The 18,684-nt window shown below is 38.9% G+C and overlaps 1 protein-coding gene across 1 annotated transcript; it reads left to right on the top strand.

The window, feature by feature from the left end:
• Positions 1-480: 480 nt before the first annotated feature.
• On the top strand, positions 481-5,163 carry LOC130928669 (gastrula zinc finger protein XlCGF17.1-like). Its single transcript, XM_057855387.1, has 3 exons — positions 481-496; positions 2,472-2,845; positions 2,929-5,163. Exons 1-3 carry the CDS (start codon positions 481-483, stop codon positions 3,649-3,651), a joined length of 1,113 nt encoding a protein of 370 aa, XP_057711370.1. The 3' UTR covers positions 3,652-5,163.
• Positions 5,164-18,684: the final 13,521 nt, after the last annotated feature.

Genomic DNA, 18,684 nt, shown 5'->3' with positions numbered 1-18,684 from the left:
TGTCGGGTCTCGTTAAGAAGCTACTCAAAGCTTATAGCCAGGAGCCTGCGTACATTAAGACAATCATAAGAAGAAATATAAGAGCATAAAGGGTGAATTATCGCATATCATAGTATTCTCATACGATAAAAAACATACAATTACATTAAACACGAAATGTACACACACAAAGAAATACATTCCTAGAAGAGAATTCATAGCTTAGATATGTTAGAATTTTTATATTTACTGATCAGAATTCTTTTAGCATCGTTTAAAATGTGAATTTCAACACTTTTAGCTTGTCGTCAAGCTCATTCCAAATTAGAGCCAAATAAAAGGGGGGGGGGGCGGACTACGACATGTAGGGATGGGAATCGAGAATTGGTTCCTCCATGCGTTTCAATTCCATGGAATTGTTTGGCAGTTCATCCAACGATTCACTTATACAGTAGATTCCAAGCATTTAGAACTACGTCACGTATTTTACGCATGCAAGACATGCCCAATTCAGCAAGTAAGACTGATTATTCAAAGAGTGACCACTCACCTGGTATAATCTGGAGAGTCGTAGCTGAATGAATTTCCATTGATTTTCACAGGCCAGGTCATTATTAATGAGACTACTTAAAGAAATGATTTTTTTCCCCCCAAAAAAAGTCTATTAATGTATCTATCGTATTCCTCGTCGAATACTCTATAAGAAAAATATAACATATGCATATAAAATAATCCTAAACAATTTCATTCACAATTTTAATACTCATTTCGGTCGGTAGTCCACCAATCTGTGTTTTTTTCAGAATAATTTGAATTTGGTGGGTCATAGGGCCAATCTGACTACTGATTTCACACAAAAGTGTACAGTAAACCGCTGCATCTGATGGTGGTATTTTTGTGTTGCTACCACTAACGAAAGTGGATGTTCCAAATGACTTCCTAAAATGCACCTGACCACTACAGCCAATCAGCGTATTTTCGCCCGTAATTCGAGATAGGATGGTGGATGGTCCAAAACCATTTTTATTCTACTCTGTATCTAAAGGCCTTTCCATAGAGTACCCCATCTAGGTCGAGGAAGTTAACAAATCTAAGTTAACTGTGGATTGTGCTAAAATTCATTTTATATTGTATGAGATCCAACCGTCCTTATGTAATTACACCAACCTAATTATAAACTTGTTAACATTTGGGACAATACTATGCCCCTGCTGTCTGGACTAGCTGAACAATTTCTGTGTGTGCAGGCGTTCTCCACCCCATCTGAGAGGGTGTTCTCCATTGCTGGAGACACCATAAGTCCAGAAAGATCATGTATCCTACCTGAAAAAGCAGGCATGCTACTTTTTTGCAAAAGAATTGTTCATTTTGCACATTTGCACTACGCACTGTTCTGTTGTATTTGACAGTATTTCTCTTTTTTATTATGATTTTTGAGTGCTGTCAACTTATATGTCCTTTTAAAAAAGAGGATTTTTTTATTTCTATTAGAAAAATGTTTCAGTAAAATGTTACACATTCTTGTCTATTTGCCGCAGTTAACATTGAGGCTTTGGGTCTCTTTTGACCCCGTTGTGAGTTTGTAAGGCTGTGACTTCTGATTAAACAAACAAGATGCCAATCAAAATGTTTATCTTTTTCTCCAAATTAGAATCGCTAAGAGAATCGATAAAGAATCAAATTGTTAAGCAATATCGATAATGGAATCGGAATCGTAAAAATCCTATCAATTCCCATCCCTAACGACATGTAAGTTGTACTATTGCTACGAAGAAAAAGCTCTATTATTACGAAGGGTAATGTAGCTGTAATTAGCAACGCATTTTACGTACATCCACTGTAGCTGTGAGATAAGACATTAGCCTGGCTAATGAAATATTTCAAATAGATCTTTGTTATGGTTCTTTTTTGGGGGAAAAAATCTCATCTGTCATGATATGACGCAATTTCGCCATGGCACGACATGGTGAAGCTGTCCGACTCCGATACAGCCCACTGCCACAGCTTAAAAAAATCCCAAGGGAAACCTTGGATTCATTTGATTTATTATTTATACTTCATTTGGGGATGTTCTTGAGTCACTATCTTTTCAGCAGAGGAGGGTAGAGCAGAAAAAATTTGACTCAAGTAAGAATAGCGTGACTTCAAAATAATTTTACAAAAGTAAAAATAATCATCCCAAATAATTTACTCAAGTATAAGTAAAGTATTTGGAGAAAAAATACTCAATTGCTTACATTTTTGTTTGATTTTGTTAATAAATAATGGTAAAATAAATAGATAAAATTGCCACTGCTTGCCCCTGAAGGATGAGGGCGTGTCACTTCACGATGACTAACAGCCAATCTGTGCATTGTCGTCATGGAAATGACAGCCCAGAATGCACGCGTATATACACTCTATCTCTCGCTCTCAAAGCCAGTCTAACCTCACGGCTAGTAGCTAGCTAGATGGTACATAAAATATATCATTTGTCTTCTTGTGTCTTGCAGATTTCAACAAATATCTTGGTCCTGACGCTCAACAGCTAAAGAGAGAAGTACAACTTCCAATCAAAAAGGAGGAGGTCGAGCTGCCATACATTAAAGAGGAGGACGATATCACCATGTCGACTGGTGAGCCTTTGAATAGCGAGGATGGTCCGAGTGAGGCCAGCAGAGGGACGGATCCTCCAAGCAGCAGCTCAACGGAAGGATCGCAACCACATATTTTCATCGCATCATCAGATAGAAATGGCGCCACGTCACACTCACCTTACAAAGATGATGGTCAGAAGAAATCTCACCGTGGGAAAACCTTTACTAAGAATTATACTTGTCGTATGCATATGAGGAGCCACACTGACGAAAAACCTTTTGTCTGCTTAGTTTGTGGTCAAAAATTCACTCACAAGAGCAACTTAAACACACACACAAGAACCCACACTGGTGAAAAAGATTCGCTCGAAAGGACAACTTAAACACACACATAAGAATCCACACTGGTGAAAAACCTTTTTCCTGCTCAGTTTGTGGTCAAGGATTCAGCCGTAAGGGTACCTTAAAAGTCCACACAAGAACCCACACTGGTGAAAAACCTTTTTCCTGCTCAGTTTGTGGGAAAAGATTCACTCAAATTACAGACTTAAAAGTACACACAAGAACCCACACTGGTGAAAAACCTTTTTCCTGCTCAGTTTGTGGTCACAGTTTCATTCAAGAGATAAACTTACAAACACACACAAGAACCCACACTGGTGAAAAACCTTTTTCCTGCTCAGTTTGTGGTCAAGGATTCAGTCATAAGAGTGCCTTAAAAGTGCACACAATAACTCACACTGGTGAAAAATCTTTTTCCTGCTCAGTTTGTGGAAAAAGATTCACTCAGAAGAGCGCCTTAAAAGTACACACAATAACCCACACTGGCGAAAAAAATTTTTCCTGCTCAGTTTGTGGAAAAAGATTCACTCAGAAGAGCGCCTTAAAAGTACACATAATGACCCACACTGGCGAAAAAAAATTTTCCTGCTCAGTTTGTGGAAAAAGATTCACTCAGAAGAGTAACTTAAAAGTACACACAATGACCCACACTGGCGAAAAAAACATTTCCTGCTCATTTTGTGGTAAAAAATTCACTCTCAAGGGTCGGATTAAGAGACACGTGTGTATTGGTGTGAGAAGCAGTGGCCAATGACTTTTGCTTGTCATCCACGTTGCCTTCAGATTGTGCACGCAGGTCAATTGTAGTCTGTAGAGTTTCCTCAAATCCTGTTGAGGATTGGCAGTATTGGTGCCTTACGTGTGCTTTGTCCAATCCTTGTATGATGTGGATCCACACTATTGCCAAAACTATTGGCTCACCTGATTGAACTCTCAAGTTGAGTGGCATTATTTATACAATACTCTCCCTCTTTCAAACTACACTGTTCACAGCTAATATTTGAGACAGTAGACCCCAAATTACAAAAATTATAAATCACTCATCAATAATATAATTACATAAATATGGAAAATTATGATTGGCTCTCAAATATTAGTTTCTTTGGGGAAGGGTGATTATATAATTTAAAAAGTTCCTACTCTTGATTGACAGTGACATATTAGAGTATTGGGGTGAAATAAAGGTTGGAGAAAAAATGACTACGAGATTGAAGTTGGACTCTTACTACAAGAAAAAAAGTCGTATTATTACGTAGGGGTAATGTAGCTGAATAAGGGGCTACGCACTTTATGTACATTTACCTTAGCTGGGAGCTCCGACAAAGCAATAAAATCCTTCCATTGATTATGATTTGATGTAGATGAGCTAAAAGATAACAGATTTCCTTATTTTGGAAACTGATTCTAAAACACAGCCTCACAAGATGCTTTCATTATCGTTGACTTTAGTGGAGGCGGCAAAGCGCTACGGAAAGTACGTAGCTGCTTATTCAGCTACATTACCCCTCTTTTCTGTATTTGGCCTAATACTTTGTCGTACAACTCGGACATGATTATTAAAATTGTTTGTGCTTTTAATCAATCCGGCCCCCGTCGATGAAAATCTCTCGACTCTGCTTAGAATTTTAAAGTGTTTGTACTTCACTGTGCTTGTTGATTTTATTCATTATAAACAACTTTTTATTCAGTCCTTGCCTCCTCTCCCCTTTGTTCACAACAAGCCTAATTATAATATTGTAACTCCAAAATAGGGTTGCAACTAAAACCGATACTTCGTTACCAAGTTGATTATAACATTCAGAAAATGTGACGGGACTGCCTTTTCTGCAATACCCAAAGTATCGCCGGTACCAACGCGGCAGATCTGGCCGCTTCTTTTGTGTGGCATACGAGGCGACGCAAGTTGCCGGACAAGCGGTCATTTACACCGCTAAAATGTGGGTTGTAAATGAGCGGTTATATGGAATTGGTTGGTTTAGCTCTTTAAACATCTCCTTTGTACACGATTTCCTACCGGGGACATAAGGGAGCGTGTCCTACCTTAGCAACAGTAGCTAAAGTCATGAATATTAATGAAAGGAATTGACGTGTTGCTTGCGGTACCCTATTACAATGTCACATCGTTTTCTCCCACACTCTGATGGTTTGTTTACAAAGTATTTGTCAAATAATTCGGGCAGAGTTGATTTACTAAATTTACATATTGATTGTACTGAAGGGTCGTTTGTTTTGTGTAAAATGTTTATTGTTGATATGTGTCATTTTCAACATGAGTGTGTGTGTTGCAGCTTTACAATTTTATCAAGAGTGAAGAAGTAAAAGCTTCAAAAATCCACTTTTGTCTCGTTTTGCTGTCTGTCAAACTAAAGCTCAAGGTTAGTTAGGACAGGACACACTCACTGGAGCTTTTTAACAATTAGTACATTTTTCCCCCTTTTTTTATTTTTTAGTTTAACCCTTTATCACTAAGCCTAGTTTGCATACCTTTGATGTTGCCTTAATATTTCAAAGAAAAAATGTTCGCAATGCCCAGATTGAGTCCTTTTTTGAGGACATTATTATCTTCATGACCAAACTTGTTTTCTTCACTGATCAATTATATTCAACATTTTGGACCCAAAAAGACAACAAAAAAAAAGGTCAAAATTTAAAATTTTTGATGTCTTAATGACAACCAAACATGCTCGACCAAATGTTTTGAAATGTGATATTTATTCAACTTAAGATACATTCAACAGATAAAAATGAGACTAAGTAGTTTTTTTTTTTGTGATAATTCAACAAAAACTGGTCAAAGGCGTTTTTGTCCTTTCTACATATTATGGTCAAAACAGGTTATATACAGGAGACCAACAGTGCAAAAATAGTGATTATATAAATAATATATCTATTATACACAGTCTATAATACATTATATATTTATGTTTAAACTAGAGGTGCACGATAATTGTCGGTCCGATAAATATCGGTCCGATAATAGGAATTATGACGTCATCCCAATAAATCCAATAACATTATATATTATCGGGCCTATGGATATTAATTTTGGCACGGTGTCGGATCGGGATGTGTTCGTTTGAGTTGTTTCAAGGACCAAGACCACAAAAGTCTTCTCTCACACCAAATGTTTAATCTGCTGACAAAGCACAATACCTGTTGGGTTTATATTTGTTTTAGTTCAGCGCTCATTGTTCAGGGGAACACATCATCAATAATATTTACTAATTGATGGTGATTGACTCAAATTTTATTTATTTGAAAAAATAAATATGGACACTCTATTTGAAGTCATAACTGTTCTTGTCTTTGTTTTTTTCATTATAATAATGTTCATGTCAACATGAAAATTCTGGTTAGGTCAAAGGCAAGTCTATGCTGAGTCCACCAGTCGTATTTTTGGCCTACACGTGTTCAAAAACCCATGTGAATATACATTTAAAAATTATATATACATTATCGGTTGTCGTATCGGTATCGGCTTTGAGGAGCAGGAAGTTATCGGTATCGGTTTTTAAAAAATGGATATCGTGCACACCTAGTTTAAACTACAATATAAAATTTGTTAGATAATTTTCCTCTCAGTGTTAAAAAAGGCCATCAAATGAAAACGATATACATTTTTTTGTCTTTGATTCCTCAGAGGCCTGAGTAGAACTGCCAGTGGCAGGTCCTCTCTGGCTGGAGACACAGGCCCACACATCCAGGCAGTGCTCCTCTGCAGAGTTAGCACCCCATGTTGGCTCCCCGCGATTTCGGTCTGTGGCCACACTGGAATCTCCAGTTCCAGCATCTCCACAGCCCTCACCAGGACAAAGGTCAGGAAGAAGGCAAGTACTTATTTCAACTCCCTGACATGAAGGTCGCCACGGAGCCAGAATTTTTTTTTTTTTTTTAGGGTTGCGATCTTTCAGACATTGAAATAAAGGACGTGCCCAAAGCCATACAGGCAAAAAAAAAAAAAAGAACATCCCCAAAACTAAAATCCATAGAGATATATCAATTCATATATATTTCGTATTTGTTCAATACGGAATGCAACGTTTAATTCTTAATTACAAAACGATTCCTTATTTCAAAGGACGGGTGGCAAGGGGGGGGTGTCAAACCTCTGACACCCACTGAAATGCAGGTAAAACTGCTTTTTGGCACAGTTATTCCTTTAACACAAACAAAAAAAATGATTTTCATTCAAAATTGAATTTATTTCAATGATTTACAAAATAAAAAATTAACAAAACCAGCAGTACCCCATATCTCCATCTTCTAACCCCCCCCCCCCACATTTCCTAAATGCAAGACATCCATTTGAACTACTTAAGAACATGTAAAATGTAAACGTTCCCTTTTTTTTTTTTTTTTTTTCCCACAATAAAGATATAAGGATCATACTGTCAGAGGTGGGTAGTAACGCGTTACATGTACTCCATTACATTTACTTGAGTACCTTTTTGAGAAAAATGTACTTCAAAGAGTAGTTTTACTGAGTTATACTTTTTACGCTACTTTTACTCCACTACTTTGGGCTACACTGGAGTCGTTACATTTCCCCTCTTTATTTTACTTATTAGATTTTTTGTTTGTTTGCCAGCAATGCCATGAGTAGAGACGTGCCTAGTGTATTACTGGGTTAGCAATGGTACTTGTGTTCTTCTAGCCTCAGAAGGTTGTGGCGGTGAAAAATTTAGATGCAGCATTGAACTCGGACCATGCTAGGCCACGTATACGTTTTTTTCTGTGGTGTTTCAAGCTTTTTTTTTTTTTTAGGTAAGTTGGAAATGTGTTGCACCATAGGATATTACAAGATTTTAAATGCGGTTCAAATAAAGATTTATACAGAATGAAGTGCAGAGAGTGGGATATAATGTCGCTGTTTAAAAAACAGAGCAGCATATTTCCACAGTTTATTTGTGAGCTCATCAATATGTTTTCTTTTTAAATTAAGGAACTCATCAATATGGACCCCCAGGAATTTTGTAGAGCCGACTCTTTCAATGTTTTCTCCATTTATGTTTAGGCAGATTTGTTTAATGGCTTTTTTAATAGGAGCGAAACACAAAGTAACTTGTTTTATTGATATAGAGAGTTTATTACATTTGAACCATGTGTCTATTTTCTCTAATTCACTATTTATGATTTGCTCAAGTGCAGTTGTATTTTTATGGGAAAAGAATAAATTTGTATCGTCAGCAAATATTAGTTTATGAAAAAAGGATAAAGAATTAACAGAGTGAACAGGATGAAGGGGAGCGGCCCTAAGATGGAGCCTTGGGGGACTCCATGGTTAATGATTCTGTATGATGATTCTGAATTATTAATGTTTACATACTGATATTTTCATAATAGATCGCTACAGAACTAGTCTAGCGCTCGGCCGCTAATCCCACAATTCTGCAGTTGTTGTTTTTTTATTAGTATATCAGTCTTAATGATGTCAAATGCTTTAGATACGTCCAAAAAGAGAGGCAGGAAAGCAACATCGAACATAGAATAGAATGCACAGACTGCATGGGGGCCTTATGGTCCAGGACAAAGAAAAGGCTGACTAGACAGAAGTTATCCTATCTGATGACTAATTATAAAAAGGAAAGCTTAAATGTTAATTCTATGTACAGCAATTCCAACAAATAATGTAACTGTCAAGAACCTGTTTTTGTTTATGGCGGAAAACACTCAGGGGACTTGAAGTTCCACTCTGAGACCCCCAATTTGGCCAACTTTCAAAATTGTCCGATATGCATGTGTGATACATCATTGGAAAGCTTAAAATCTCTATTTTCTGGGGGAAGAAAAATTTTGAACAGGAGAGCATTTTTTGAAAAAAAAAATCTATTTTTTAAACTGCAAAACCCTATCTGGAGGTGGGAGCACGCGAGAACAAAATTACAGACGCCATGACTTTAACAAGATATTATCGCGTACTTACCTTATTTCGATTAAAAAATTCCATGTAGCGTGTATCACCGAGTGTCAAGACACAGCTGTGAATGGCCACAGCTGGGTTTGGGGGGGATTTTATGGGTGAAACATGGTAATATAACAAGGGTCGCGTTGCAGAAATCGCAGACATCAAGGAGTGGTCGAGATGTTCTTTTTCATATATTTAGCCTTTTAAATGTTGTTTTTTAATTTTTCTTTGTTTGGATTGATTACTTATCATCGAACATATCGGAGAAAATGAAATAGTAACAAAAAAATTACAATTAAGCGATGGTTATGAAGTAGATATCCGTGACTTTTTTTTACAGACGGATTAAGATTTTTTTTCATAGTGACGTCATTTGTTTAAAAGTTTAAAATATGCGAGTGAACAATTTTTTAAGTCGTTTTTTTTTTCTTTAAACGAAATATTAGACATCAATTAATGATGCTAAGCTAAAAATGACAGACATTTTGAAAAATAAATATAATTAATTACCTACGTTTTATGGCTGCGTTGAAACAAAAGCGGTTGCGCGGTGTCTGTAAACGGGGGTTTTGAGGATAAAATGGACAAATTAAAAATAGTTTGGGGGCTTCAAGTGCCATGAATGTGCTATGGCAGCATATAAACACACAACAGTTTTTTTGGTTTAAAATACAGCAGTTTCTTTTAAAGAGGAGTGCAAGAGCAGAAACTGCTTTGTCAGTCTTGTCTGTGTTTTCCGCTTCATATATACAGTACATTATAATTTCTATTCTTAATGTTGACATTTATGACATTTATTTAATTTTATTGCACTGCATGTAAATCAGGCCTATTTTATATATTTTTGCTGTGTTTGAAATGTTTTGTTTTTTTTTTCCTATCGGGCACAATAAATCTCACTTAACCAGAAAAATAGTCGAACACAGTTTATTTAAATGACACATATTTGTTATTAAGCCAAAATTATTATTTGGTGGTATATCAAATGGCTTTCACGAGCAGCCAGCTCACGTAAACACCCGTTTAAGCTACGAAAAAGAAGGAAGTGAGCGTAAAGGCAATTTAGCGTGCTTAAGAAAGTCTGTGCTTCTCCCCACCAAAAAAGGAAAATGTTTAACACTGTCCTAAATCAAAATGCAAGCTCGAGCCATTACTTTGATCCCATAGAAATATGACAGGCGACGCAGAAGTTCTCCTTCTCTATTGCAGCTGATGGGGACTCGCGGGGAGCAAATAGGGGGAATAATATAATAGCGTCTGTCACTCAGGGACACTCCCTTCTGAATCTGCAACGAGCGGCCAATGAGGAGTTTGTGTGCAAGATTGGGAGGGACCAAGCAATGTCACTTCCCGTTCTATCAAGTTGCGAAGCGGTCTTTGGTGATTTGTTTGGCAACGTCACTTCCCATGCACGAACGGAACGATTCGTTTGGTGTTGAGGGGGATGGGGTAGAGGGGGGGCGAAAGATTCGTTGAATGATTTATTTGAATGATTTTTTTTTACTGAACGAATCGTAATTGATTTGTCCCAGAAAGTGAACTGTTTATCCCGTCACTACTACCTGAGGCTCCATTACTTGGAAGTCAAATCGTACATCGCGCGCGCTGTAATCACAATAAAAGGAAAATAGATGAGGTAAACTGACCAGGGATTGTTGCTCCGGTCTAGTTCCCTTCCTCTGGACAGCAGTCCCGCTGTTGCAATCTCAAACTGTTCTTGTTCGTTCACATTTTTCGTCTTCAAATGTTTAATCAGGTTCGAGGTATTGAAACTGGCCGATTTAACTCCACCTCTTGAAACTTTCAGGTCGCAAATCTTGCATACAGCCATTGATTATAATCGATGGAATTTCTATGCTGAAATATTTCCAGACCGCCGCCATTTCTCTTGGTTTTGTTTTTCCTCTATATGAAAAAGCTGCCCCAGCATTGGTTAAGAGCGGCTATTGGCCCGCTCTCATTGGTCTGGAGCAGGCCAATAGCGATAGCTGCTTGGTATGCAAAGTGATCACGGGTCATCACAAAACACAGAGGCAGAGTGTAGTGAGCGTCAGGAGGGAAAGAGGCTGCGGCCAAGTGTTACAATACTGGACCGGTAAATGGTATCAGCGCCCTGTTTGTTGGTACTCGCCGATACCGATACCACCATTTTGTGCCAGATCATCCCCCCGCCAATACTGGTATCGGTGCATCAGTACTTATAATGATGCCTTGAGGCTGTTACTGTGTGTGCCATGATGGTACAGCGCCAGCCATTTATTTGTTAGTTCTGGGTCACTGTAAGATATGCTTGATTGTATGACCATTATACTCTGCGGGTTATACAAGTTTGCTCTAAGAATACAGTTTTAGCCCATAATCATGTGCTTACATTTTTATTACCGGCAATTGCTCACATTCTGCTGAAAAATAGATACACATACATATGTTGATTCATCACACAACGTCTCAGTACTTTCCCACCAAGCTACTTCGAGTGCAAATGTGTGTTCAAAACAAAGTTATCTTGCTCGCTCAAGAGTGTGACTGTTAATTTAATCAAGAGTGTGACTCTTAAATCAATGACTACAATAAGGAACTTTACCCGATCGAAACTGCCATGTTGGACAACAGTGTTTTAACTATATTCCGCCCAGCAACAAGCCCTCAATAAAAGTCAGCAGCGCGGGGAGTCCGGAGAGAGACTTCGATGAGACGCTCTTAGTCACGTTGCCCGATCTCAGACCTCTCCCCAAACTGCAGCTTGGTAAAAGTCTACTCTCTGACTCCTGCCTCCTTGTGTCCTGCCTTTGTCACCTCGCTCTGGGTCAACAGCTACATTGAAAAAGGTGTTTTAGACCCAACAGTCACCCACTTTTAAAGTCCTTTAAAGAAATTTCATGTACAGCTTCATGTGTTGGTAAAATGAGTCTGAAAATAATATTCTAATGAAATTAACAAGCCGTACATAGAGCTTTAGAAATACTTCAAGCCTGTGGCGCTATTGGCGCAAAAGCCTGTTTATTGTGATAGCCTATGCCTTCCTGATGTTTTTTTTTCCTTTCTAGTGACTATATTACTATGACTTATGTTCGGCATTCTTGAATAAATATTTGAAATATCAACTTGGTTAATCCACGTTCCGACGGTTACAAGAAACAATGAAACAAATATACCCCCTCATCTTATTTGAACATTTTCAAAGCAGTTTGGTCATCATCCAGATGAATCTGGCATTAAAATGGATTTATTGAAGCATTATTTTGAAGAAAATATTCTCTCGTGTGGATTTAGAATTTGATGGGTGGTGCATAAAATATTCTCCAATTCTGGAATGACCGATATAGCATGCAAGATGTTCTCTCCGGAACACTTTTGACCACCAGAACAGCAGAACATGTGGCAATAGCTCATGACATAATACGGCCAAGGCATAAAACGGCATGGTTGTACTTTTTTACTTTTGTTATTCTGAATGGTACCTCCTGCCATCTCGTGGAAAAGCATTTAATTGTTCTGTATGTCACTGCTACACGGGTATTTAGACTGCAGACAGTCATAGTATCAATTAAGCTTTGCTATATTTGCACAGCAGCCAATCCGAAAGTAACGCAAAAGTTTTTCCAACTATTGGTACATTTTGTTAGTTGTCTTACTGTCTCACTATGCTACCAACTTCCCTATTGCACATCACTGGGACAATGATTTTCTGAAGAAAATTCTCTGTTTGAGGTGTTCTGTCCTTACGCCCTTACATACAGTGCCTTGCAAAAGTATTGGGCCCCCTTGAACCTTGCAACCTTTCGCCACATTTCAGGCTTCAAATATAAAGATATGAAATTTAATTTTTTTGTCAAGAATCAACAACAAGTGGGACACAATCGTGAAGTGGAACAACATTTATTGGATAATTTAAACTTTTTTAACAAATAAAAAACTGAAAAGTGGGGCGTGCAATATTATTCGGCCCCTTTACTTTCAGTGCAGCAACCTCACTCCAGAAGTTCAGTAAGGATCTCTGAATGATCCAATGTTGTCCTAAATGACCGATGATGATAAATAGAATCCACCCGTATGTAATCAAGTCTCCGTATAAATGCACCTGCTCTGTGATAGTCTCAGGGTTCTGTTTAAAGTGCAGAGAGCACTATGAAAACCAAGGAACACACCAGGCAGGTCCGAGATACTGTTGTGGAGAAGTTTAAAGCCGGATTTGGATACAAAAAGATTTCCCAAGCTTTAAACATCTCAAGGAGCACTGTGCAAGCCATCATATTGAAATGGAAGGAGCATCAGACCACTGCAAATCTACCAAGACCCGGCCGTCCTTCCAAACTTTCTTCTCAAACAAGGAGAAAACTGATCAGAGATGCAGCCAAGAGGCCCATGATCACTCTGGATGAACTGCAGAGATCTACAGCTGAGGTGGGAGAGTCTGTCCATAGGACAACAATCAGTCGTACACTGCACAAATCTGGCCTTTATGGAAGAGTGGCAAGAAGAAAGCCATTTCTCAAAGATATCCATTAAAAGTCTCGTTTAAAGTTTGCCACAAGCCACCTGGGAGACACACCAAACATGTGGAAGAAGGTGCTCTGGTCAGATGAAACCAAAGTTGAACTTTTTGGCCACAATGCAAAACGATATGTTTGGCGTAAAAGCAACACAGCTCATCACCCTGAACACACCATCCCCACTGTCAAACATGGTGGTGGCAGTATCATGGTTTGGGCCTGCTTTTCTTCAGCAGGGACAGGGAAGATGGTTAAAATTGACGGGAAGATGGATGCAGCCAAATACAGGAACATTCTGGAAGAAAACCTGTTGGTATCTACACAAGACCTGAGACTGGGACGGAGATTTACCTTCCAACAGGACAATGATCCAAAACATAAAGCCAAATCTACAATGGAATGGTTAAAAAAATAAACGTATCCAGGTGTTAGAATGGCCAAGTCAAAGTCCAGACCTGAATCCAATCGAGAATCTGTGGAAAGAGCTGAAGACTGCTGTTCACAAACACTCTCCATCCAACCTCACTGAGCTCGAGCTGTTTTGCAAGGAAGAATGGGCAAGAATGTCAGTCTCTCGATGTGCAAAACTGATAGAAACATACCCCAAGCGACTTGCAGCTGTAATTGGAGCAAAAGGTGGCGCTACAAAGTATTAACGCAAGGGGGCCGAATAATATTGCACGCCCCAGTTTTCAGTTTTTTATTTGTTAAAAAAGTTTAAATTATCCAATAAATGTTGTTCCACTTCACGATTGTGTCCCACTTGTTGTTGATTTTTGACAAAAAATAAAAATTTTATATCTTTATGTTTGAAGCCTGAAATGTGGCGAAAGGTTGCAAGGTTCAAGGGGGCCCAATACTTTTGCAAGGCACTGTACATTAATGAAGAAGGGGTGTTTCAAATGTGTAGTGTGAAAAGACATTAAGCATATCGACGTCAGTGTTGATTACCTCGAAGATGTCTTTAGTAGAGGACAACCAATACGAAGTTGGCCCCCCATCAGTTGCAAATTTATATAAAAATTATGTCAATCGTTTGTGCTATGATTGTGCTTGCTTGTGCTGCAAAAAGTTTCGTTTGTGCCACCATCGTTTTGCAGATATTAAACATTGTTTTTTTAAGTCATCCAGAGTTCACCCAGCCCCCCATCTGCGGTGGAATGGAACCCCAGTGGTGTCATTTGTTTCAGCCTCGTTAGTGCTGGATTTTGCTGTAAAAAGTTTTGTTTGAACTGCTACGGTTTTCAAGATATTCTAATAATGTATAGTGATGACGTCACGCGTAGCCACCCCATCTGCGGCGGAATGGAACCCCATTGGTGTCATTTGTTTCAGCCTCGTTAGTGCTGGATTTTGCTGTAAAAAGTTTTGTTTGAACTGCTACGGTTTTCAAGATATTCTAATAATGTATAGTGATGACGTCACGCGCAGCCCCCCACCTGCGGCGGAATGGAACGGCGATGATGCCATTTGATTCTGCCTCGTTGGTGCTGGATTGTGCTGTAAAAAGTTTTGTTTGAACTGCTACGGTTTTTGAGATATTCATAATAATGTATAGTGATGACCAGTGTCTTCACAGATTACTTGAAAAAGTAATTTAATTACTGATTACTGATTATGCCTAAAAAAAAGTAATCTAGTAATCTAGTCATTATCAAAGTAACTAAGTTACTTTAAAAGTAAGTCAGTTACTGTCAGTTACTTTTTATCCATTTTTCTCCCTTTGCCGCCCCAACATAAGAATGACAAACGGAAAAATGTCATCACATGTAATTGACTTTCCGATGATTGAATTTTAAGGGAAATTTTAGAATTTTGCGCTGGCTTAGCCACTCCGGAGCCCTGAAACTAACAAATATCTGACAAACTGCTTGGAATTTGTTGAAATCAACTACACCGACCAATTAAACCCCGCTAACTCTAAGATTAAGCCTAATGTCAAAACTTCTGAATTTCGGCTTATGGTTAACAGCCAATCAGTGCCAATGTAAAACAATGCAAACTGACAGCACAAAATTACAAAGGTGGTGGGCGCGGATGCGCGTCCACAACCCGGAAGTAGTCCTCTCAACACACACGCGGTCAATCTGGCCACAAAACGTGGCGGCAACTATGCACTTTACACTCAGTCGGACTTACAACACATCCCACAGATGCTAAACGAACACATCACCTCACGGCATAAATGTGCAACACGATTATGATGTAAACAAAGCTTGCCAACTTGGAGCGATGACTGCCCGTCGTTGCTACAGCAAAGCTACGAAGCGGCCGCGCATGTAGGAAGTCCAACCTTTTGCTGATACCCTCCAGAATGAAGGAAAAATACTCACCTTCATTCATGGATATCCACAGATCAACATTCCCTCGCAACATGTCAACACTCGGCTCCAATGACCGCCTGGCCCACGCCTTCAGTCCCACAACACATGTGACACGAGACCAAAACAGGAAATAGCTAAGAGGTTGTCATGGAAACACGTACCGGGAACCTTTTATTTTAGCATTTTCTATTCAAAATTCTCTTCGTACATGACTGCAATAATTTTCATTTTACATACGTTATGAGACAATGAAAAAATAGTAACGCAGAGACACTCAGGAAACTAACTTTTATCAGATTACTGGTGTAGAAATATGAACGCGTTAGATTGCTCGTTACTGAAAAAAGTAATCAGATTACAGTAACGTGTTACTAACTAACGCGTTACTGACAACACTGGTGATGACGTCACGCGCAGCCCCCCATCTGCGGCGGAATGGAACGGCGATGATGCCATTTGATTCTGCCTCGTTAGTGCTGGATTGTGCTGTAAAAAGTTTTGTTTGAACTGCTACGGTTTTCGAGATATTCTAATAATTTATAGTGATGACGTCACGCGCAGCCCCCCATCTGCGGCGGAATGGAACCGCGATAATGTCATTTTTTTCTGCGTCGTTAGTGCTGGTTTGTGCTATAATTTTTTGGGTTTGAACTGCAATCGTTGTGCAGTTATTAAACTTTTTTTTTTATTTAGGTAATCAATACGGTGTTCAACTTTTATTTCGGTCATCAAGAGTTCAATTGACCCACCCCCTCCACTCCTACTCGACCCGGAAATGTTACCTTTCATTTGTCCCGTTAAAAACTATAATCTTTGGTTTGCGCTGCTTCGTTTTAATAGATATTGGTGTTGCCACCATAAACAAACGTTTTTTTAATTGATATTACACATTTTTATAATGCTGTAGTGGTCACGTCACCAACACATACTCCTGACGCAGCCTTCATTTGTTTTGGTGCCGTCGAATAAGGTTTGTCTCGTACAACTACACAAAGTCAATCGCTTTTGTTGTTGTTCTTTTTCATCCCAGGTTATAACCTGGGAGTGACTATAGATTTTTTTTTTTTTTTTCTGCCCATTTGACAGGATATGCCACTGTTTTGGTGCGAGTTTGCTGCAAATCGTAACATTCGGTGAGTATCGTCAGATTCGTCACAAAAAGAACATTCTAATTCCTCCAAAAATTAATACATGTATATCAAATTGATGAGTGCCTGCAGAAGAAACTTAAATAACTTGAGACAATGACTTTGTGCTAAAACACACACATACAACGAACCGTATGCATAGCAACAGAACTAAAGGACGGATGACGAGAAATGAAGCGGTCAACACGAAGAGGCAGGCTCTCGTGCTGGAAAAGCCCATTTTTTATTAAGTTGAACTCTGCTTCAACAGCAGCGGAACTTGCAGTGATGCTGGTGCTTTGGAAGAGGGCGACCATTATTCCTGTCCAAAGTGGTAAGTAACATCCAAGTCTTCATTATGTGGGCAATAATCTCAGGGAGGAAATGGATGTAATCTCTTTCCGCATTAGCCATGGCAGGTGACCTGCTCTCGTCACATATTTCTGTCACCCTCTGGATCTGTTCACTATGTGCGTCCACTGGTTCTTGTCCCACAACCTCTTTGACTTGGAAGCTGACAAGTTCTTCAGCTATTTGAGCTTTCAGGTACATCCTGCACCTTTCTGATGGGAGAAGGGCTACAGTACGTGCACTGTACTTCATTAATTGCAATGACAAAATGAGATTTTTGTCACCTAATGCCAAATCATTTTTCTCCTGTTTTGCTTTGCGCAGGGTGGCCAAATTTGGTAGATGACGCAGCTCAATATTTCCAAAGTCCATCGGTTTCTCTGCCTGTGATGCCATACATGCGGTTCCATCCTGCCCTCCTGAAGTTCTTTGGCAATCTGGGAAGGCAACTGCCCAGACATGAATCACTTTTAGTTGCCAGTGTGCAGGGAGTCATCATTGTTCCTAATGTAACAGTTGAGAATCATTGGACTGTAAATTTTGGGCTGTTTGTCATAATAAATGTGCAAGGACTTTTTACTGATTATAGATTTATTTCATGATGACTGATGCAAGGGTGTGAAGAGCCTTTGCAGACATTTTCCCGCCCTGCTCCTTACAACATTCTTGACTGATTTGACTTAGAGGTAAGAAAAATAATAAGACGACCTGTAATATAGCCAGGCAAGACTTCACTAGATGGAAGTGTTCCTTTCTAGTGCAGTACAGTCGCTAAATTACAATTTAAATTATATTGGCTAGCTAACCAGCTGAGTGGAAAAGATCATTCATTTTGCACTGTAGACAATGTCCTACAACTATCAGTGATGGCTTACTGTATTATATGTAGTATTAGCTAAGGTTTACTTAAGTTGAACTTAACCTTGAAAATTGGAACTTACGAGGATGAGCTCCGAAAACGGAGCAGATATATGTATTATATAATAAACATCCTCATTTGTGAGTCTTTGACACATACAGCTTTCTCTGCATCGTATTTCAACGAACGTACACATGTCAATGTCACCAGTTGTAAGAGGCTGGGTAAATTCTGGATGAAGAACAAGGTTTAATAACTGCAAAATGATGGCAGTTCAAACAAAACTTTTTACGGCACAACTCAGCAATAACGACGCAGAAAGAAATGGCATCATCGCCGATCCATTACGCCGCAGATGGGGGGCTGGGTGAACTCTGGATGACCTAAAAAAAACAATGTTTAATAACTAAAAAATGATGGCAGTTGAAACAAAACCTTTTACAGCACAATCCAGCATTAAGGAAGCAGAAAGAAATGGCATCATCGCCGATCCATTCCGCCGCAGATGGGGGGCTGGGTGAACTCTGGACGACCTAAAAAACAATTTTTAATAACTGCAAAACGATGGAAGCACAAATGAAACTTTTTGCAGCACAAACAAGCACAATCATAGCTCAAACGATTGACATAATTTTTATATAAATTTGCGTCTGATGGGTGGCCAACTTCACGGAGGTGTAAGTGTCTAGTAGTTTTGTCATATGCCATTTTCTGTTCTGTGCAACATA

Source organism: Corythoichthys intestinalis, chromosome 13 (assembly GCF_030265065.1).
Source record: "Corythoichthys intestinalis isolate RoL2023-P3 chromosome 13, ASM3026506v1, whole genome shotgun sequence".
In the NCBI taxonomy this organism is placed as follows: domain Eukaryota; kingdom Metazoa; phylum Chordata; class Actinopteri; order Syngnathiformes; family Syngnathidae; genus Corythoichthys; species Corythoichthys intestinalis.
Note: the sequence above shows the minus strand (reverse complement) of the source record. Positions and strands in the feature narration are given on the sequence as shown.